This window comes from Herpailurus yagouaroundi, unplaced genomic scaffold (genome assembly GCF_014898765.1).
Source record: "Herpailurus yagouaroundi ecotype Mexico unplaced genomic scaffold, PumYag 67793, whole genome shotgun sequence".
Taxonomy (NCBI): domain Eukaryota; kingdom Metazoa; phylum Chordata; class Mammalia; order Carnivora; family Felidae; genus Herpailurus; species Herpailurus yagouaroundi.
The window spans coordinates 21,678,594-21,701,404 of record NW_024420586.1 but is presented as its reverse complement, the minus strand read 5'-3'; the positions used below and the strand labels follow the sequence as shown (position 1 = coordinate 21,701,404).

Below are 22,811 nucleotides of genomic sequence, written 5' to 3'. Positions count from 1 at the left end.
GCTCGTGCTCTGTCTCTCTCTCAAAAATAGATAAATGTTAAAAAATAAAATAAAAAAAAAGTTCTCACTTGAACTTTATTCGCACATTGATTATAATGTGTCTTGATGTGGATCTCTTTGGGTTCATCTGTGCTTTCTGGACTTGGATATCTACTTTCTTTGCCAGGTTAGGGAAATTTGCAGCCATTATTTCTTCAGATAGGATTTTCATCCCTTTCTTTCTCTTTTCTCCTTCTGAGACCCCTATAATGCGAACGTTAGCACACTTGATGTCGTCCCAGAGGTCTTTTAAACTGTCCTCATTGAAGGTAATTAATTAATGTGCTATTCTGATCGGGTGATTTTTAAAAATTTATTTATTCACTTTGAGATAGAAAGAGCAAGCTGGAGAGGGGTGGAGAGAGGGAGAGAGAGAGAATACCAAGCAGGTTCCACACTGCCTGCGCGGATCCTGATGCGGGGCTCAGACTCCCAAACGTGAGATCATGACCCGAGCCGAAATCTAGAGGCTTAACCGACTGAGCCACCCAGGTGCCCATGAGCGAGTGGTTTCCACTACTCTGCCTTCCAAATTGCTGATCCCTTCTTCTGCATCCTCTAATCTGCTGTTGCTTCTGTTTGGCGGTGTATCTGTGTGCTTTGTGCACCCTCTTGCTGTGGCTGGGTTGTGACTGTTGGGGACTTGCTGGGCCGTGGGGCTGGCTATGAGGTCCAGCTGGGACAGCCACCCCGGAGGGCACTAGTGGGTGGGGCAGGCCCCCCCCCCCCCACCCCGAGGCTCCACAGCCTGCCACCTGTGCCTGCTGGGTGTGGTGGGACGGGGAACAGGTTGGGAGGAACATTGGTGTTGGCCGAGTATATCCAACCGGGGTGACAGGGTGGGGAGCCACTTGGGTTGGGCTCCCAGCTAGGGCAGGCGAGCGGATAAGGTGAGTCTGTGGTCGAATGTGGTGCCAGCACAGTAGATGGAGAGGTTAAAAAAAAAAAAAAAAGGCACCTGCCAGTGCCTGGCCTGCTAGGTAGAAGGGAAGTTTAAAAAAAAAATGGTGCTTGTCAGTGCTTGTGTTCCCACGGAACGTTCCAACAGATCCCTGCCCCCCCCGGGACACACCCCGCACTTAGTGGATCTTCATAGGTCACCCGGGCACTTTTCAAACTACTCCCTGTACACTGAGACTCACTTTAAGAGCAGGGTCTATGGGGCGCCTGGGTGGCGCAGTCGGTTAAGCGTCCGACTTCAGCCAGGTCACGATCTCGCGGTCCGTGAGTTCGAGCCCCGCGTCGGGCTCTGGGCTGAAGGCTCGGAGCCTGGAGCCTGTTTCCGATTCTGTGTCTCCCTCTCTCTCTGCCCCTCCCCTGTTCATGGTCTGTCTCTCTCTGTCCCAAAAATAAATAAAAACGTTGAAAAAAAAAAAAAAAAGAGCAGGGTCTCTGTTCACTCCTGCCATTCGGGCCTTCCTGCACGGAAGCCCCGCTGGTTTTCAAGGCCAGATATGGGGGCTCATCTTCCCAGCTCGGGTCCCCTGGGCTATGGAGCCTGATGAGGGGCTTGGACTCTGTTCCCTAGCGGCAGGCCTCTATAGTTGTGAGAACACTCCTGCTTATGGGTTGCTGCACCGGGCGGGGGGCGGGGGCGGCATCCTGACTGACCTACTTCTCTGCCCCTCCTACCTTTCTCGAAGTGCTTTTTTGTCTTTGTCTTTTGTTGTGTATGATCCATTCTGCTAGGCTTCCGTTCATTCTCAGCGTTCTTCTGTGTGTAGTTGTGGATTTTGGTGTGTCTGGGGGAAGAGGTGAGCTCAGCATCTTCTTACTCCGCCATCTTGATACTGTCTCTTGATTGTAGGTTTTTTTTTTTAATGTTTATTTTTGAGAGAGAGACCGAGCGAGTGTGTGTGTGTGTGTGAGCAAGCAGGGGAGGGGCAGGGAGAGAGGGAGACACAGAATTGGAAGCAGGCTCCAGGCTCCGAGCTGTCAGCACAGAGCCTGACGCGGGGCTCGAACCCACGAGCTGTGAGATCGTGACCTGAGCCAAAGTCGGACGCTCGACGGACGGAGCCACCCAGGCGCCCCTAGATTGTGTTTTTAATTGAACAAGTTGGCTTATTACTCACTGCAGTGAGAGAAGACACATACCCTGAGTAATCGAGGGATGTCTAAGCAAGCAGGTGTTAGAAAAGATTTACTGTAGGATCTGGGTTTGTGTTAGCTGATTTGGGGAAGGGCTTAAGGAGGTGGGGTCTTGCTCTGGATTGGGCTCTGTCCGGAGGCAGGGTACTTTTACGATTGTGTATCTTCATGCACTTCATTCATAGTGACTCCTGTGATCTAGGAGAGGAGGTTGTTTGGCATTTTGTAGTTTGGACAGTTTTCACGTTCTGTCTGTGTTCAGAGTTCAGACATGATTATGGAGCGGACTTTATTTTTGTCTCGATCCGTCATAATGGATCACAAGCGGTCTTGTCTGAGGCCGGTGTTCTCGGAACGTGTTCACGTTCAACAGGAGGACGCCAAGGCCTGGGGTGGCTGCCTTTTCCTTCTCGCCCAACGCCAGCCAAGATTTTGGATTTTCCTACAGGGCTCTCAAGGAGCGATCGAACGCATTAGAATCTCACATGATTGGCAAAGAGCAACACGTGAACACAGATGCTGGAAGTTTTGCCCAAAGCCACTTGGGAATGTTAAAACCTCTAATTAGAGTCTATAAAAATAAAATACAATTCCATTTGCAAATATAACTGGAAAATGTGCCAGATATTCTACCTTTCAGCCAATACCCCAAATGTCAAATGAAAATTTTTCAGTGGGTTTATGCAATTTTCAGATTATCTGAATTCTGTTAGAATCATTTCAGAAAAGACATCGATATGTATAATCATAACACAATGGGATTACAACACATTGCAATTTAAATCCCATGCTTTACATCATGACTCCATTAATCTTCAGCCAGTCTCAGGAAAGCACTCCAAAGGCTCGCCCGGAATCAAACGTATCATGCCCCAAATTCCCAATGATGCATTCTGCCTTTACCATTAAGTATAAAACACAAAGTTCCATTCTTTAAGTGTATGTTAAAGTGATAGTTACCAATTTCATCCTACAAAATGGGTTCCTCTGATCTTTTTTTTTTTTTTTTAACATTTATTAATTTTTGAGAGACAGAGAGCATGAGCTGGGGAGTGGCAGAGTGAGAGGGAGACAGAATCCACAGCAGGCTCCGGGCTCTGAGCTGCCAGCACAGAGCCCGACATGGGGCTCGAACTCATGAACTGTGAGATCATGACCTGAGCCGAAGTTGTATGCTTAACTGACTGAGCACCCAGGTGCTCCTCTAGTCTTTTTTTTTTTTATTATTTTTTTTTAAACATTTATTTATTTTTGAGAGACAGAGACAGAGCACAGGCGGGGGAGGAGCAGAGAGAGAGGGAGACACAGAATCCGAAGCAGGCTCCAGGCTCTGAGGAGCTGTCGGCACAGAGCCCAACGCGGGGCTTGAACTCACAAACTGCAAGATCATGACCTGAGCCAAAATCGTATGCTACACCGACTGAGCCACCCAGGCGCCCCTCCTCTAATCTTTTGAAATTCAAAAGACATGTAACAGAAACAGAAACCCAAATTGGGACTAAATGTTTCTCTCACTAAAGAGGAGAGAGTTCTTTTTCCCATCTTTTCTAAAATCTAGAATGCTAATAATTTATGATTTATAATAATTTATGATTTATAAGAATCTACTTATTGGACGAAATTTTAAGACCATCTCCTCAGGCCTAAACTTTTTATCAGTAACTAGGCCTAGGGCTTATTCTCATTAGCCCGAAGTTAAAATCGTATTTTTCATGGAATGTTTATGGCTTAAAAAGATCAACAGGGGGCGCCTGGGTGGCGCAGTCGGTTGAGCGTCCGACTTCGGCTCAGGTCACGATCTCGCGGTCCGCGAGTTCAAGCCCCGCGTCGGGCTCTGGGCTGACGGCTCAGAGCCTGGAGCCTGCTTCTGATTCTGTGTCTCCCTCTCTCTCTGCCCCTCCCCCATTCATGCTCTCTCTCTGTCTCAAAAATAAATAAAACGTTAAAAAAAAAAAAAAAAGATCAACAGCAGCAAGTGTTGGGAAAGGATATGGGGAAACTGGAGCGTTCATATGTTCCTGGTAGGACTATAAAATGATACTGCCATTTTGAAAGAAAGTTTGGCAGCTTCTTAAATACTTAAACTGATACTTACCACGTGACTCAGTAATTCTACTCCTGCAGATCTTTCTAAGAGAAATTAAAACATAATTAGTGGCACATGAGTGGCCCAGTTGGTCAAGCATCCGACTTTTGATTTCGGCTCAGGTCATGATCCCAGGGTTGTGGGATTGAACCCCTGCATCAGGCTCTGCGCCGAGCGTGGAGCCTGCCTGGAATTCTCTCTCTCTTTCTCTCTCGCTCTCCCCCTCTGCCCTTCTCTCCCATTCGTGCACATGCTCTCTCTCGAAAATAAACAAACAAAAAAAACCCAATTAATGAAACAGACAAAACCTTGTACGTGAATGATTATAGCATTATTACTCATGATAGCCCAAACCAGGGAATCGCTGCTATGTTCATTAACCGATGAGCAGGTAAACCAAATGTGGTGTAACCATTCAGTGGAAACTCTTCAGTTTTAAAATGAAACTACGGAGACCTATTGCATCATAGATGATCCTCAAAAACGTACTAAGTGAACGAAAGCAGACGCAGAAGACTTTATGTTGTATGATTCCATCTATCTGAAATGCTAGAAGAGGCAAATATATCCGAGAAAGCAGATCAGTAGTTGCAGGGGGCTGGCAGCGGGAGGGGGAGCTTTTGAGGAGGGCGACTGAAATGTCCTAAATCGCATTGTGAGGATGATGACACAACTCTATAAACTTACAGAGTCACTGAACTGTATCCTCACAAGAAGTAAATGTTATGATCTACATAGTTGAATATATTCGTTTGCTAGGATTGCTATAACAAAATACCATAGACTTAGTGGCATAAACCACAGCGATGTATTTTCTCAGTGTTCTGGAGGTTCGAAGTCCAACATCAAGGTGCCATGTTTCTGTTTTTTTTTTTAAGTCCAACATCAAGGTGCCATGTTTCTGTTTTTTTTTTTTACACATACAGTCTTTGTCATACGGACGACTTCATATGACTCCAAAATGAGGAGTTGCCCTGCGGTTTGTTGACTTACATTTTTGGCTGATGTACATTTTGTTCTGAATTTTTAAATCTGTTGAGTAATGTCCGTTCACGTACTTTCTCTCTCTGAATACAGACTAGCTGCAGGTTTATTGGCAACATTTACAAACTTACCTCCTCGATTTTGTATTTGCAGAATTATGCCCTATGTGAGTTCACCCCTTTGTAACAGTGATGGCGGGTTATAGTAGAACATGTTGACTGTATAATCTGTTTTTTTTTTAATTTTATTAAAAAAAATTCTTTTATAATGTTTATTATTGAGAGAGAAGAGCATGAGCAGGGGAGGGGCAGAGAGAAGAGGGAGACGCAGAATCCGAAGCAGGCTCCGGGCTCTGAGCTGCCAGCAGAGAGCCCGACATGGGGCGCGAACTCACAAACCGCGAGATCACGACCTGAGCGGAAGTCTGACACTTAACTGACTGAGCCACCCAGGCGCCCCAATCTGTGTTCTTTTTTAAGAAATTATTTTTGAACTAATTCTTGACTTACAAGAAATGACAAAAATGATACAAGGTAGTTCTTCTGTTCTCTTTTCCCAACGATAACAGCTTCTATAACCATAGTACATTATCAAAACCAGGGAATTGACATTGATAAAATACTAAACTCGTGGACCTTATATGAATTTCACCAATTTTTACATGCGCACCTATTTTCTTCCTAGTTTATAGTTCTCTGAAGTTTTATCATATCGATAGATCTGTGTAACAACCACCACAATCAGGATATGGGATAACTGTATTTCTTTTCGGATTTTGTGGCTTGAGGCTTCAGGGTAGTCAACTTTAATTTCTTAAAATCAACTTCGCCGAGGGAGGAATAATTTTGTATGTGCCAAAACGTGCCCATTTTAAGCATTAAGATCCAGGAGTTGTGACAAATACCAGGATCTGTGTAACCATCCCCTCGGGCACCGTGTGGAGCTTCTGTTCCGCTTTAGGAAGTTCCCTCGTGCCCCCTTCCATCCAGCCCTGCATCCATTGCTTAGACTTCCATCACCATAGATTAGTTTTGTCTCTTCTTTTCTTTTTTTTTTTTTCTTGTTTTAGAAAAATCCCCTTTAAAAAAAAAGTTTTTATTTATTTTTGAGAGAGCGAGGGAAGCAGAAGAGCCCGATGCAGGACTTAAACTCACAACCTGTGCGATCACGACCTGAGCTGGAGTCAGACGCTTAACCCACTGAGCCACCCAGGTGCCCCTAGTTTTGTCTGTTCATATAAATGGGAGCCTTCCGTTGTGTCCTCCTTGGAGTCTCAGTCACTGTTTGTGACTTAAGATTTGAGGCACAGCTTTGAAAGTATTTCATATGTAAACAAAGTGCACCAATTCATGTCATAATCTACTGTGGCGCTCTCTGAGTGTTTGTGTAATCATTTCTCGTTCTCTGGATTGATGGCCCTTTATTTTTAAACACGCCAGTCTTCTATTTTCAAATAAATTACTCTCCTAAGCCCCTTCAGAGGTTTTTTTTTAAAACATTTTAAAGCATTAGAATTGTCCATATCCTTCTATTTATTTTAATTATTCTCTTCCATTTAAATTCTCATTCTTCCTATGAAATCCCTCGTGCTGTTTAGTGTGGTAATAGTTCTTTTAATAAAGAGAGTTCTCCAGGGACACATGTCATTATCGTAAACCTTTTATCAGAGGTTTAACTAATTGGGGGAGCATGGTTGTTTCCAGGGCCTCAGAAGTGGGGAGGGGGGCAGGGAGAGCCAGAACGCCACATTACGCAAAAGGAGGCCCAGATGCTTACCTCCATTTTTTTTTCAAAAAAATTTATTTTTTTCAACGTTTATTTCTTTTTGCAACAGAGAGAGACAGAGCATGAACGGGGGAGGGGCAGAGAGAGAGGGAGACACAGAATCGGAAACAGGCTCCAGGCTCTGAGCCGTCAGCCCAGAGCCCGACGCGGGGCTCGAACTCACGGACCGCGAGATCGTGACCTGGCCGAAGTCGGACGCTTAACCGACTGCGCCACCCAGGCGCCCCTCCGTTTTTTTTTTTCAATGTCCCATTTCCTTTCCTCTTGTCCCCTCTCTCAACCTTTTCATCCCTTCTTCTTCCATTCCTGTGACCTTTTTTCTTTCTTTTTCTCATTTACAGGACTTTCTGTCTTTATTCTCATTCTCTTTACTTTCATTTTTTAAAAAAAAAATTTAATTTTAATGTTTATTTATTTTCAGAGAGAGAGAGCGAGCGAGCAAGCGAGGGAGGGACACACAGAGTGGGAGACAGACAGAATCCCAAGCAGCCTCTGCATCGTCAGCGCAGAGCCTGATGCAGGGCTCGAACTCTTAACCGTGAGATCATGGCTTGAGCCAAAATCAAAAGTCAGATGCTTAACCGATTGAGCCACCCAAGTGCCCCATTTTTTTAAAAAAAAATTAGAGCGAGAGAGAAAGTGTGAGCAGGAGAAGGGCAGAGAGAGAGAGCTTATCTTAAGCAGGCTCCCTGCTCAGCACGGAGCCAGATGCAGGGCTCGATCCCACAACCCTAGGATGATGACCTGAGCCAAAATCAAGAGTCAGACATTCGGGGCGCCTGGGTGGCGCAGTCGGTTAAGCGTCCGACTTCAGCCAGGTCACGATCTCGCGGTCCGTGAGTTCGAGCCCCGCGTCGGGCTCCGGGCTGATGGCTCGGAGCCTGGAGCCTGTTTCCGATTCTGTGTCTCCCTCTCTCTCTGCCCCTCCCCTGTTCATGCTCTGTCTCTCTCTGTCCCAAAAATAAATAAAAAACGTTGGAAAAAAAAAATTAAAAAAAAAACAAAAAAGAGACATTCAACTGACTGAATCACCCAGGTCCCCCCACCCCCATTCGTTTTGGTTCCTCTTCCATCGTGAGGGTCCCATTTAACTTTCTTCCCTCTCTCTACTTTTATCTTCCTTTGTTTTAGGGCTTGCAGTTGCCGATGACCTCTCTTAGGAGAGTATAACTATCACGGTCCTCGTTGTTGGCATTGTTGTTATGCCAGGTCTTTTCCCTTCCCTTTACCCCTCGGGTTGGACCCTGGGTGTGTACGTCACCCCAAATGGAGTGTTGTTTGAAATGAACTCTGTGTATGGGTCAGGTACGCCTCGGGAACGTGGTGCCCCTGCAACACCCCCCAGTGCGAGGCTCTTTGGTGTAGCTTTCCGGTCAGACAGGTGGGTTCAGAATGTGGATTTATCACTTATTGCCTGTTTCTTCTTGGCTATGTTTTTTGTTTTTTTTTAATTTTTTTTTTTAACGTTTATTTATTTTTGAGACAGAGAGAGACAGAGCATGAACGGGGGAGGGTCAGAGAGAGGGAGACACAGAATCTGAAACAGGCTCCAGGCTCCGAGCTGCCAGCACAGAGCCCGACGCGGGGCTCGAACTCACGGACCGCGAGATCATGACCTGAGCCCAAGTCGGCCGCCCAACCAACCGAGCCACCCAGGCGCCCCATCTTCTTGGCTATGTTTTTGACTTCCCTTGGTCTCAATTCCCTTATCTGTCCAGGATGAATAACAGACCCCCCCCCCCCCTTAGAGTTGCTGTGGGCACCAGATGGACAGTACGTGGCAAGTGCCCCGCTCCTAGTAGATAGTCACGAAAAAAATAAGTCTCCTCCTTTGCCAATATTTGGCTTATTTTCTTACATGGGGTAGAGAGGGTGGTGTTCCTAGGGGAAGGGAGGCATAAACCGGGTCTGTGCCGGCCATCAACTGTGCTGCAGGGTTCTGGCATTCTTCTTTGGCACAAATTCTGCCATGTTCCGGAAGAGTAAGTTTGGACGTGCTGCCAGTGAGACAAGTGACTTCTAAACCGTAACCATTAAGCTGTTGGTACGTTGTTCCTTCCACTTGTTTCCTACCGTTCCATTTATGCTATGGGTATGAGGATACTTTCAACGAGTCTTCTATCCCTTAAATAAGAGATTTTATCATGTCTACTCTGCTTTAGCGGATTCTCACCTAATGGCCTTTTAGGAGGAAAGGTGCTAAATAATAACCTGTATTATTATTTGATTTTTCCATCATTCGGAACTAATAGCAGTCAGTAATACACTTTGACAACTGTGTTTACGTCCCAACTATTCTGAACTTGCACTCCAAGATTTTACGCCATCACCATCTAGGTTCTAGAAACTTCACGTACGCCCTTTACTTCCTTTGCGGTCTACTTGTTCTCTTCCTTTTTAGCTTAAAATTGGAAACCTGTTTTGAGCGTGCGTTACTGTCTTTCTCTGTGGTTGTACTTGTTGATTTGATTTCATCTGGTATTTCAGATCATTTATTTTTGCATTTGTGTTTGAGTGTCAAAAACAAAACTGGGGGCACCTGGGTGGCTCAGTAGGGTAAGCCTCCGACTTTGGCACAGGTCACGATCTCACGGTTCATAGGATCGAGCCCGTCGTCAGGCTCTGCAGTGATGGTGTGGAGCCTGCTTGGGGTCCTCTCTCTCTCCCTCTGTCTCCGCCCCTCCCCTGCTTGCGGTCTCACTCTCAAATAAATAAATAAACTTAAAAAAAAAAAACACCTGTATTTTCAATTCTGGTCGTTGACTTTTATAGTCAGCTTTATTAATTGAAACTTTGGTTCTCACTGATGCATAATGGGGATAATATTCTTTTTTTTTAATGTTTATTTTTAAGAGAGAGAGAGAGAGAGAGAGCGCGCGCGCGCACGCAAGCATGAGTGGGGGAGGGGCAGAGAGGGGGACAGAGGATCCGAAGCGGGTTCTGTGCCGACAGCAGCAAGCCCGATGTGGGGCTCCAGCTCATGAACCATGAGATCATGACCTGAGCTGAAGTCTGACGCTCAACCAACTGAACCACCCAGGTGCCCCAGGGGAGAATATTCTTAAAGCGTGTTCCCAGCTTTCTAGTTTTTTTTCCCTACACCCTGCTGTTGAACAGAACTTTGATCATTCCACTTTCCCTGTCCTCCATCCTCTAAGGATTCTTCTCAGTTGTTCAGTTCAATTCTCAGGCTTTAGGGGATGTAGGAAAGGGAGAAGGACTGGAATAAGGGGGTGAAGAGAAGGAGAGAAATCATAGAGCTGATGGTGAGGAAGTGGAAGACTTTTGAGCATGGAAAATGAAGAGGGAAGGCATTTGGGGGAAGTGTAGATGAGCATAAATCAGATCACCTTTAGAGTTTCTTCCAAGTTCTATGATAGAGACAGACTCTTCCGTTGCTAGTGGTTGCCCACCCCCTTTTTTTTTTTTAATGTTTATTTTTGAGAGAGAGAGAGTGCAAGCAGGGGAGGGGCAGAGAGGGAGACACAGAATCTGAAGCAGCCTCCAGGCTCCGAGCTGTCAGCACAGAGCCCGACGCGGGGCTCGAACTCACGAAAGGCGAGATCGTGACCTGAGCCGAAGTCGGCCGCTCAACCGACCGAGCCACCCAGGCGCCCCTTGCCCGGCCTTTCCTTTGAACATACTACCATGCTGTGACTGGTTCACACTTGGCTTATTATTTGAGTTACGTCTAAATGTTAACTCACTACATTCTATGTTTTTGTTTATGTTCAAGCAAATAAGAGAGCCACCATTACACTCCGTCACTGCTGACCTAGGTCCCATCTCCTTCTCAAATCCTCCTGCCGTCAGCCCCCTTTCCAAGGCCACCACTGCTATCCTAGTTCCTGTCTGTCGCCTGGAGAGTAGCCTCTTCAGTGACATCCCTGCCTTCAATCCGATCCTCTTTCTCAACTGCCCATGCTGCCATAACAGTTAACTTTCTAAAATGTTTCCAGGGGCGCTCGGGTGGCTCAGGCAGTTAAGCATCTGACTCTTGGTTTTGGCTCAGGTCATGATCTCATGGTTCATGAGATCGAGCCCTGCGTCGGGCTCTATCCTGACAGCACAGAGTCTGCTGGGGATTCTCTCTCCCTCTCTGTCCCTTCGCTGCGCGCTCGCGCGTGTGTGCTCGCTCTCTCAAAATAAACAAACTTAAAAAAAAATTAAAATGTTTACAGTCCTTTGGCCTAACTTTGCGTGACCCCAGGGACCACCGATCTTTTGGCTCTTGTGCTTTTGCTAAATCTCCTCTGCTCTCCCCTTCCCACTCGGCGTTCTGCCACACAGAATGACTCGCAAGGCCCCACATACGCTTCGCACATGCTGTTCCCTCTGCAGAGAATGCCCTTCCCCACTTGTCCATGTGTGCAGCTCACCCTCCATCTCTCCACTCTGAAGACCCGTTTCAGATGTCACCTCCACTGTGATGCCTTTTGTTTGTTTCGTAATGCCTTCTTCTTGACGCTCTCAGGTATCTTGGCGTATCCCCCTCCTACTAGAGCGTTTTCAGACTCCTGTTAGCATAGCCCGATTACGCTTCTCTGTGTCCTCCACCGAGCTGGAGTGTTGGCGGGGTTTCGGGGGCAGTTTGGGAGACCATGGTTCACCGGTGGCCTCCGAAGCTAGGCGGTTGCCGTTCTAATCCCAGCTGCCCCATTCTCTTACCTTGAGACCTTCGGTCACTTAATGTCCTAAACCTTGATTTTTATACAACAGCAATCACCATAACACCTACTTTGTAGATGTGTTGGGAGATGCGAATGAGGTAGGGTGTAAAAGCCCTTTACGTGTTGTCTGATCCATTTTAACTATGTGATCAGTGTTGGCTATTTTCATTTATCTTCGAATCTCAAGAGTCTAGCGTGGCACTCGGCCCATAGCAGGCACTCAGCAATGTATGCCGAGTGGATTTTTAAAAATATGATGGGATCTTTAGCTCTCTATCCAGGGCATTATAATTATCTGGAGGCACCATACGCCGTTCTGGAGTTACTTGCGTATAGTCTGATCTCCCTTACCTGACGGTACAGTCCTTGTACCTGGAGGGATTGTCTTGCGTGTCGTACCCTTCACACACAGCTTTGAATTTGGCAGGTGCTTTGTAACTGGGTTGGTCTGGTGTCGCTTTGCTTTTGATCAACGAGCCTTTCCGTATTGGGTATGCATTTTGTGGTCTCAGCTGCCAGTGCCCTTGTGGGAAGTAAGTAACGTACTTTGAAACTAGCAGGAGGATCCAGTGTACTGGGGAGTCTGGTTTATTGGGTAATTATTAGAAATATAGAATGGATTATTTTGATTGGAAGAGAACATGAAAGTCCTTTTATCAAAGTATCTTTCTTCTGAGTCTTTCAGGTAGAATCCAGCCTTTTTAAAGTACATATCTCCAAATTATGGCATGAAGGAGTGTGTCTGCTTTGGTTCTGGTATTATTTCCTCGGGGAGATATATATATGTATGTGTATATATATATATATATGTACGTATACGTATATATATAGGTATGTATGTATATGTGTGTATATATATACATATATATATACACACACACACACAGTATATATACACACACTTGATGTATTTGATAAATTTCACATATATGTATTTTTTTTTTTTACCAAAGATTTTCCCTTTATCTTTTATATCAAATATTTCAGTATTCTGTTGTCGCTATCCAGTTTACAGAATGCCATGATTAGCAACGTGGTTTCTGTTGGATGAGGTGATCCCTTTTTCTAGTTCTAATTATTTTTCCAGGAAGTCTGAGTTTAAGCAGTGGGTCTGAGGCTTTCCTCTTAGTAATATCAAGTGTTTTTTCATCGCCTTGCTCAATAGATTCAATAAGGGTGTGAAAAGACTATTTTAGGTGTGGTTTTGACAGTATTCTTAAGCTTCCAGCTTTGCATCCTACACTGATTTATATATTATTCAGTATTTTTATACATTCATTTTCTCTCCAAAGCTCTGTTATATATACATAATTTTCTTAGTCCTTTAAATAGTGCTGCACTGGCCTGTGGTTAGCAAGTGTTGATTTTCTAATTTTTTTGCTGCAAGGTTAACCAGCAAATGAAGAGTTTCAGTGGTTTGCACCAGTTATATGGGTAATTGGTGATAAAGCTACAGGAAGAATGTTCTAGCATTCTCCATCTTCCCCCCCCCCCCTTTTATGCATCATAAAATCAGGTCTTAAGAGGCAGCAGACAAGTAAACATAAGTTTGATGAATGCTTATGCTGTCTGTATAGGTGTTTCTTTCATCTTAAATAGTAGGTTTGGTCGTGGAAAATTGGAGCACGGATTATAAATAGATTTATGATAATATTTTTGTAATAAAAAGTTAGTTGGAAGTCATCTCTCTGTATTTTGCGGGTTTTGTCATCCATTCATTCCACTTACCTTTACTGACCATCTCTTATGTTCAACAAGCCAAATGAGATTCAGATCTGTATAAGTTGAATTTTCTTAAAATAAGCTATGCCTATTTAGACACAGTATCCATAGGAACATAAATTTATCAAAAAAAAAAAAGTGAGAAAAAAATGGGTATTTGGAGTGAAATTCTAACTTGAGCACTGATATTTAGATGAACCTCTTCACCCTCGCAATCCCAATTAAAATGACTGCAGAATTTTAAAATCCAGAGAAACGTTATTAGTGTCAGAGGGCAGGGAGAAGGTCCATCTTCATGCCGAAAACGCAGATGAATCTCTCCTAGCTGTAGTGCAGATGGGATCGTATTTTTACTCCCTAAAAAAGTGACGAGAAATGAGTTTGGGGGCGGGGAGGGAGAGGGCGGTTAGGACAATCTGGGGGGGCTTCCACTTGGCTTACATTCACGGCTGTCGATGGCTTACGAGTGTCACTAGAAGGCCCGAGGATAGCTGCCCTGAAAGAAAAGCAGGCCTCGCATGAGGGCATTTCTGTTGTGACAGGCAGGGGACGTGTAGGACTGGCTGCGTAAGTTCTGTGCCTGGAGCAGAGGCCAGGTCAATTTGGAAAATGTTTGTATGGAATTTTTTTGGATGTATGGAAAATTTTGAGGTTTTTTTTTTCCCCTAGGCAACCATCCATGGCCCCACCTCCCTCCGTACTTCCCTTAACATGCCGTACGTGAATTTCTATCACCTAGCCTCCCAGTGGGAGGAAGAATCAAAATATTCGAATGGCTGGTGAAGGAAGGGAAAGGGAACCTACCCACCGTATTTTGGGGTAAACACCAGCCTGGATAGACTGTTCTTTGTTCAAGACTGAACAAAGAAAGCCAATGAAGTTCCTGAAAGACTGCAATATAAATGGAGAACACAGTATTTAAGAGGCCGAGGAAGAAAAATATTTCCTGTAGGAAAATGCACACTTTTGATAACAGTTTGCTTTGTGCTTTCGGTGGAGTGCAAAGAAGTCACAGAACAAAGTAAGCAGTTAAAGCAAACGCTGTGAAGTGAAAGCTGGAGGGAGAAAATAGAGCAAGGGGAATACATTTAAAACACTGCTGACCGAGACTCTGGGCAGAAAGGCAACGGGAGCTCGCGGAGGAAGGAAGAAATGTGAGGAAAGTCAGAAATGCATTATATATAGTGAAGAAAACAGTGGCGCCTGTTGAAAATGAGATGAATGATGGAAAAGGGAAACCTGAGAAACTCTCCCAAAATGCGGAGTAGAGGGTCGGCTGTAAGAGGACCAAGAACAGGGGTCTCGAGTTCAAGCACCACGTTGGACAGAGACATTACTTAAAAATAAAATCTTAAGGGGCGCCTGGGTGGCGCAGTCGGTTAAGCGTCCGACTTCAGCCAGGTCACGATCTCGCGGTCTGTGAGTTCGAGCCCCGCGTCGGGCTCTGGGCTGACGGCTCGGAGCCTGGAGCCTGTTTCCGATTCTGTGTCTCCCTCTCTCTCTGCCCCTCCCCCGTTCATGCTCTGTCTCTCTCTGTCCCAAAAATAAATAAACGTTGAAAAAAAAAAAAAAATCTTAAAAAGAAAGGAAAAAAAACACCGAGATCGATAATGAAAGGCCAGACAGATACAGACAATTGTTCCTAAAGAATGAGAAGCTAGGTTAAAAGCAGCCAAATCAATTAAGCATACCGTAAGAAATAACAAAAACCAACCCGACCTTCTCGACTATAAAAAGACACAGATCTGAGGACTGAATGTTTACCATGTACCAGAGAAAATAAAAAAGGGACCAATCATTTGATATATTGGGGCAAGTTTTCTGTTACTTTCAAGGATAAGGCAAATTACCAAGAATCCTGACCAGAGAAAGTAGTTAAATCCCCAAAGAAGTTGACCTCAGAATTTTCTGCAAGATTAATATACCAGAAGACAACAAAGGAATAGCTATACTTTAGGGGAAAATGTTTATGACCCAGAAATTCCAGACCCAGCCGAGGTATTACTCATTAGTGCAAGTAGCAGAAAGATGTTCTCAGGTATGTAATTTCTCATAAATATGCCATTCCCATACTTTTCCTGAGGAAGTTGCTGGAAGATGCACTCTAGCCAACTGTAAAACAAATTAAACCGTTTAACCATTGGGAAGTCATGAAATAAAAGGATTTGTGATGAGCAATGGAAAAAAACCGTATAATTATAAAATATAAAGTCCGAAGCTTTATGTAACCATTTTAAATGTTTACTGGAAGATAAAATAATAACAAACAATAATGAAATGAATCCCAATACAATATAGGGCTATACATACATTTCTCTATTTTTGCGACTTTAAGCACACCATTAACTTTTGGAGTTAATACTTCAACTGAAAATTCTTTAAAAATTAAAAATAATAATACAGTAAAATAAAGTCAGTCAAAAGGGAAAAAAAAAAAAAGCTTATCTTTATATCCTCTTTCTCTAGGACCTGTACTTGTTTGTTCTTTAGCTTTGCTTAAAAAACATGCTAGCTAGGTTATAAAAAAACCTAGGTTTTCTAGGTTTCTAGCTAGGTTATAAAAAAAAAAAAATAAAAAAAAATAAAATAAAAAAAAATAAAATAAAATAAAATAAAAATAATTTTACATAGCCCTGTTGATCACAATTACCTTAAAGGGAAAACCGTAACAAAACAGTAGATTCTAGGTAGTAGAAATACCATGTACTCCTTACTGCCCGTGTTTTTGTAATATGTATTAATTTTTAGAGTAGGAAAGTAAACTTCATGAAAATAGAAACTCTCCTACAGATACAATGCAGAGTTACCATTACAGGCAAATTTATGCTATCAAATACCTTGCCCTTTCCCTCCGCTCCCCCAAATTAAAAGTAAACTGAGCATTTAACTTAAGGCATTAAGAAAAGCAAAATAAAACAGATCATCCGAGAGCTAAAGGCAAAAACGTCATAAACTTAAAAAGCAGGATTTTCTAAATCAGCACACAGAACAGATACGAATAAAAACTCCAAGAGCTGATTTCTTTAAAAGAAACCACAGAATCAACAAACTTCTAGCTTGTTTGCTCGGGATGGCAAACGAAGATACACCAAATAATGTATTTCAGTCACAAATTTGGAGCGAGTGAAATGTCTAGCTTATGCCAGTTAGGAGGTGAAGTGAATATCCTGGTAGATGTTAATGAGCAAAACTGACTCAAGCAATTGGCCAATAAGAATGGTAATATCAGAGAAAAACGGAGAACACTCCGCGTGTTTAAGTGACCGTCTCTATTTTACCCCACTTCATGCTCCGTAGTGGTCTCAAAAGTTCTATCATCGGGTACTAATTTGGAAGTCAGATACGAATACAGACCAACTGAACAAACAGACCCTCCCCACCCCCGTCTCCCAAGACCAAGTGGGCAGTTTGTTCCTTCTGAGCTTTAAAGGTGGAAGGAGGGCCTTTCTAAAATTGAACAGAAACAAGATATTGACACGCAGCAAGACAAGTGCCAAGGTTCAGGGAGCCCGTTAATGGGCCCCAGAGGCCCTGTGACTCTGAGCTGACCGATGGCCCAGGGACCACTAACGGCAAATTGAATTTCTAGATCACCGGTTGCTTCCGTGGCTCTCTGAAGCCTCTAGAATGTGCGAGGAGACACCAATTTTGAAGTGCCATGCAAACGTAGGAATTCCAATCATTCTTTGAGGCTCAATGGAATTTCGATCACCAGAAAGCTATTTACAGAGTGCTCCAAAGTTTTGTACGTCTGGATCACAAGGTTTCGTCTTTTTACCCAGTAGCATGAATAGATGAGGTGTTCTTTACTACATTCATGCAGTAAGTAAAGGAAGATTGTGATTTTTTTTAATTTAGGCCACTTTGGATGTACTGCACTCAGAAAAAAACTACACTGTCCACTCCCATTCCTGAAGAAACAAGGCTGAATTATGGCAAGGCGCTCTCCCGCGTGTTAGAAACACTGCAGAGCATAGTCTATGCATTTGCCATAAAAACGCAGAGGGCGAGGAACAGATAAGAAAAGTATTTTCTCCGTATAAAAAGGAGATACTTCTTTTTTGGAGAGGAAAATTAATTGTGTGTGTATATATCTCCTCTCTCTTTTGTGCAACGTGTACTTACAAATGCAATTGTTCATTCACACCCATTTTTGAAATGCCCACTTGGTAACGTCACCTCGCTAGGACCGAGCAATGACATTTTGTGTTTTGTTCTCCATGGATCTTAGGTAGCTAGAAAGTGAAACGAAAAAGGGTGTGAGGAGCAGAGAGAAGTACACGATGTGGTAAGGCGACTGCAACGGCGAAGAGCGTGACGGAGGGGTTTCCCACGCTTGCGGTCCCAAAGAACTTGAGCTTGCTGAATTGTTATCTCGAATGAATCAAACTAATCTAGAGGTAACCTTGAGAAACACCCTCTTGGGGACGTGTGGCTCACATCAGCATATCAAAGGACATGTGAGATCCCCAAAGTAAAAGTGTGGGACTTTGTTATAACTCAGTATTTCCCCCAAGATGTGTGTCCATGGAACCTTCTTTTCTGCAACCCTTTATAAAAAGCTCAGGGCTCCTGTGGGTTGAGGGACACACACTGTGCCGTGTCTCTTTACGGTGTGCATTAAATGGGGGAACAAAAAAAACCTTGCCTCAAAACACTGGCTTCGCGTTGGAAGGCTTTTCGGTCTTGAACAGATCATCAACTTGCACCTTTGACACTGGACTTCTTTTGTTCTCCTAAAGAAAAGCAAAGCTCTTAACAGCTTTCTTACACTTCCGCTTCCTTCTTCTCAAAAAAAAAAAAAACTGGATCCGCAGCAAAGAGGGAAAAGAAAAATCTATGATACATTCAGGGTTATTTACAGAAACATGAACTATCAAGGTCCTGGCAGGGTTCGACCCGCTCTATTTAACAGTCTCTTACTCCGGAGGACGTGGAAACAGAATGGAAACAGAGTATTGCCGCCCGTCAATTCTTTTGCCTCGCCTTTTAAAGAGCACGCTAGAGATAGTGGTTTATTTCTCTGTGCTCTCCCTACTATCTGTCCCCCCCTGCACAAAACACTGTCACTTAACTCCCAGGTGTCAGTGACGTCTCTTATCCCATCCAAGGAGACAGTAACTCCCACGTTAAGTCTTTGCTGAGGGCCTGCACCGTTCCAGATCCTGTTCTAACAAAGGGTGTATGTACAAGGTGTGTGTTCATCGGGCGTGATGAATGGCAAGCTTCTAAACCTAGTGGGGAGGAGAACCAACGAACGCACAGGCAGACTAACAACACAATCCAGCCTGTGCCAAGTGGTATGATGAAAGCCAAACAGTAAACCAGGGAGTTTTTTCCTCCCAGGTGAGGGGAGCATTATGTATTTGGTGGTCAGGGAGGGCTTCCCTGTGGAGGAGACTTTTGAGCCGAGGACCAGAGGGGGAGCCAGCGGATTTTTCTGGGATCCAGATAAAAGGACACACAGGAACCCAGGGAAGTCTAGCGAACGCCGGGCCCGTTTTCATCAAGTCGGTTTTTGAGAATAAAAGAAATTTTCCGTCCTTAAAACGGATGGCACTCCTTGGGGCGCCTGGGTGGCTCCGTCTGTTAAACATCCGACTCTTGATTCCAGCTCAGGTCACGGTGTCACGGGATGTGGGGTTGGAAGCCCCACGTCGGGCTCTGCGCTGACTTGGGACTCTCTCTCTCTCCCTCTGCCCCTCCCCAACTTGCTCGCACTCAAAAATAAACAAACATTAAAAAAATAAAGTAAAATGGCCCTTCTCATCCGATAATGGGGCTCTTGGATTTAGGTGTGTGTTTTGGCTGGCAGAACTTAAGTTTCAGAACTCCAATATTTTCCTAAAATGGGAGTTCCTGCAAATTTCTCCGGGAGGACGGCTGTTTGCCAAGTGGGAAGCTAAAGCTCCTCTGTTTCTGTCCTCCAGGAAAACAGTATTTCTGAGTGGTATACAGTTGGGCCTTGTTAACAGTCAGAGCAATCTGAATAGCAGTTGCTATTAATATACTGGTTCCGTGAAGAGGTTTGGAATCACACAAGCTTTGGGAGTTCAGTTCAGATGCAAAACTCATCTCGGCGCTGTTCCAAGATTCAACTGACCTGGCTCCCGTTGTGGCTCGAAGTGCCTCCACGGAGAGCCCGCCGGCCCCCCGCCCCCAGCCCGTTCTGCCTATTCATGGGCCAATTTTTCCCTAAATCCATGGCCTTTGAGATGAAATGCTAGTGTTGGCTTATCTTTATCAACAAGAGACTGCAAGTCGCAGTCACTGAGTGATGAATTTAACGACAAACCGTACGGGTTAGAGAATTCCTATAACAACAACTACATTTTGGGAACCCACAGAACAGATCACCGGGCTCCCTTTGAAACTCCCACGTTCCTTTTTTGTTTGTTCTGTTTTTTAAAGACCAGTAGGAGGGTGACTTTATGCAGCAACCAAAGCCCCAGGATGCAGAGAATAGGCAGTTGGATTTAGCCAACTCGTACCCTATGGAACGCTTTCTTTTCTTACTGTCCGCCCTGGCACAATTTGGCCGGGAGGAAAAACCCTGGTAAAACCACATCGAGGGTAGTTCCCCCTACCCATCCTGCCATTCTGCACCCCATCCTACCAGTCACAAGGAGAAGTCTTACGAACAGGTCTTGAAGGAAACAGTCTGCCATGGTCTTTTTTTTTTTTTTTCTGTTCTAGCGGGCTTCTGGAACATGTCTTGACCTCGAGACGCAGGCAGAGTTCACATCAAGTCTGTGCTGTCAGGCCGCTGGTCTCCCTTTTCTGGAAGACGCCTGACCACTCCCTCCTTGCTTAAATATTGTAGATGTAGTTGGTATTCTCACGCAAGGTGGCCAAGATTTGGGTGAGCGGCTGACCTTTGATTCTGGCGATCTCTCGAACCGTGTACAGGGCCAGGCCCGGGTGGGCATACTGGCAAAGGCTTTTGGGAACCCCCCGAGGCAGGAAATAGGGAGCATCCGTTTCCACGACGATTCTGTCCAGTGGGATATGCGTCAGGGCATCCCGGGTCTCCCAGGCCGAAGAGTAAGTCAGGACGGCTGTGAAACCCACAGACATGTTAGGGAAGTACTTCAAGAGGGGCTCAACGAGCAGGTAACTGCCAGTGAAGCAGTGCCTATGGATCTTGTAGTCAGGAGGCACGTATTGTTTCATGATGGCCAGCAGGTCTTGTTCAGCCTCCCGGCAGTGGATCACCAAGGGCTTGTTCAGGGACACGGCCAGCTGCAGCTGCCTCTCAAATACCTTCTGCTGCTGCTGGACAGGGGTGGTGCACTTGGACGAGTAATCCAGACCCACTTCTCCAAGCGCCACGGCCCTGGGGTGTCGTAAGGCCTGCAGGATGTTTCTCTCCTGAGTCTCGTTGTAGTAACGTGCGAAGTGGGGGTGACAGCCAAAGGCCCCCCAGACCAGATCCTCCTTCAGAAGATCTTCCCACATGCCATCCTTCAGTGTGCGAGGATCACAGAAATCAGAGATGCAGCCCTGAAATTCCTTCGGGAAGGACTGCCTATACATTTCCATGAAATTCTTAAAGGACCCTTGGAAAGACATCTTGGAGAAGAGCAAGTCCAAGTGACAGTGGCTGTCGATGAAACCCAGGCTTCCCTTCCAGTGGCTCCCTGGCAGGGAACCAGCTGCACAACCTGCATAAGAATGTGATGGTATCCCCGCCTGCACGGTCATCCTCTCCTCGCTCGCCGCTGAGCTTCTGGGGAAGCGAACCACGTGGAAATTCAGGGCCGGATCTTCTCCTGACGGCTTCTGGTCTCGGGGCCAGTTCGGCGAGCACACTTCTGACGTGGGGGCGTAACCGCCGAAGCCTTCCCAGTTCTTCACGGCCTGGGGGACGTTGCTGCTGTTGCCCATGGGGGCGTAGTGGGAAGCCTGGAGGATGTTGCCGCGGCAGCCGGCGTAGTCAAGAGGAGGACCCATGTACACGGGAGGCCGGTACATGACCGGGTTAGCGGCGAAGGATGAAGGCTGCGGGGCTCTGGCGACACCCAGGGAGACTGGCCTCTGAGAGAGTCCCATTGCAGCCAGCTCATCCATAGACAAGAGACTGGCCGGAGCGGGGCGCTCGGCCACCGTATCCCTTTCTTTGTACTGCTGGAATTCTGGAGAAGAGTTACGTCCGTCTAGATACTGGAGGCCTGGGGAGCCCTTTTCAGAAACGACCACCATCTGGTTGTCCGGGGGCTTCTTGCTGGGTTTCTCCAGAGGACTGATGATCACTTTCCTGTCACCTGAACTGTTGACCTCTATCACCATCTTCTCCTTCTCTCTAACCACTGGGGCCAACACTTGCATTTCCTGAGAAGCAGAGAAGGTGACAACCCTGGCGGTTTCTCCCCCGGTTTTGGGGTGCTCGCTCGTGCTCGGTTTTGCATCCCGGGAGGGCTGTCCTTTTGGTATGAATTTTCCCAGGATGCCCTGGAGAGCCTTCATGTAATTGGAAGAAGAGGTCGGGTCGCGCAAGGTAGCACTCTTTCCCTTGACCTTGTTTGAGTCCGCGGCCTCCCTGTGTTGTCCCTCAGCTCTGGCTGCAGGTTCAGAGTCTGAGGAGCTCTGGATAGGGATCTTACCCCCAAGGCGGCGGGCATCCTCTAGAGAAGCCATTTCTCCCAGAAGGGGTTTAACAGCGTGCCGATGGGTTGGGGCTGAGGGGATTCCGCCAACCAAAGGAGCCCCGAACGCTCCCTGCAATCAGTCTTTAAAGGCTGCACCCACACCTGCAATGGCGGCACGGTGGGGAGGAATTTCCCTGGCAGGACGCGCTCCGGGAAAAACCGCAACTCAACGGCGCTGCAAGTCCTTTTTCTGTGTTCTCAGGCACTTGCGGGGCGCTGGCCTCTCCAGAACGTGAGGCGTCGTTACGAGGTGGCCGGCTAGACGGGACACGTCAGCGGGCTCCCAGGGGCCCCTGCATTTACCGGGGGGGGGCCCTACCTGAGTGCCGCTCTGGTCTCTTTGGGGCCTTGCCCGATTCTTTCAGCAACCCATCACAGTTTGCCGTGTCCAGGGAGGACCAAGTTCCGCGATGGCTTTGGATTCCAAGGCGCCGTGGCAAATGGCGACAACCGCAGGTTTCGCAAAAGCCCCGGCGTGGCGTCGGGGCCGCGTGGCGCGCTTCCGAGATTACTGCGCACTTTCTTTTTCGCTGCTTCCGGGCGTGGGCGTAGAAGCGCTTCCGGGGTCGTAGAGCTCTTCTATTAGGTTTGGAGCGCGAGATGTCAAAACCCTCGAAAAGACCGCAAGGGGCTCCAGGGACCACACAGAGGTGTGTCTGAGCCGGGCCCGGGGCCCAGAGGTCCAGGACGCCAAAGGTGTGGCTAGGTTCGAACCCAGCACTGGAGCGGACGCGGAGGCTCCCCGCATCCAGTAGCCTCGGCCACCGGAAGCACTCACCCCCCCCC

General features: G+C 46.1%; 2 protein-coding genes across 2 annotated transcripts in view; one reads left to right on the top strand and one right to left on the bottom strand.

Annotated features, from left to right (window-relative positions):
* The window catches only part of LOC121025941 (EF-hand domain-containing family member C2-like), a 94,925-nt gene that overhangs the window by 39,139 nt on the left and 32,975 nt on the right, over positions 1–22,811 (top strand). The gene's annotated exons all lie outside the window — the stretch shown is intronic.
* Positions 20,065–22,805, bottom strand: LOC121025940 (putative deoxyribonuclease TATDN2). The gene has a single exon (XM_040468744.1). It carries the CDS (start codon positions 22,012–22,014, stop codon positions 20,188–20,190), a length of 1,827 nt encoding a protein of 608 aa, XP_040324678.1. The 5' UTR covers positions 22,015–22,805; the 3' UTR covers positions 20,065–20,187.

Bases quoted from the DNA above. Each gene is read 5' to 3' on its own strand.
- LOC121025940 (XM_040468744.1), bottom strand. From the start codon at position 22,014: ATGGCTTCTCTAGAGGATGCCCGCCGCCTTGGGGGTAAGATCCCTATC.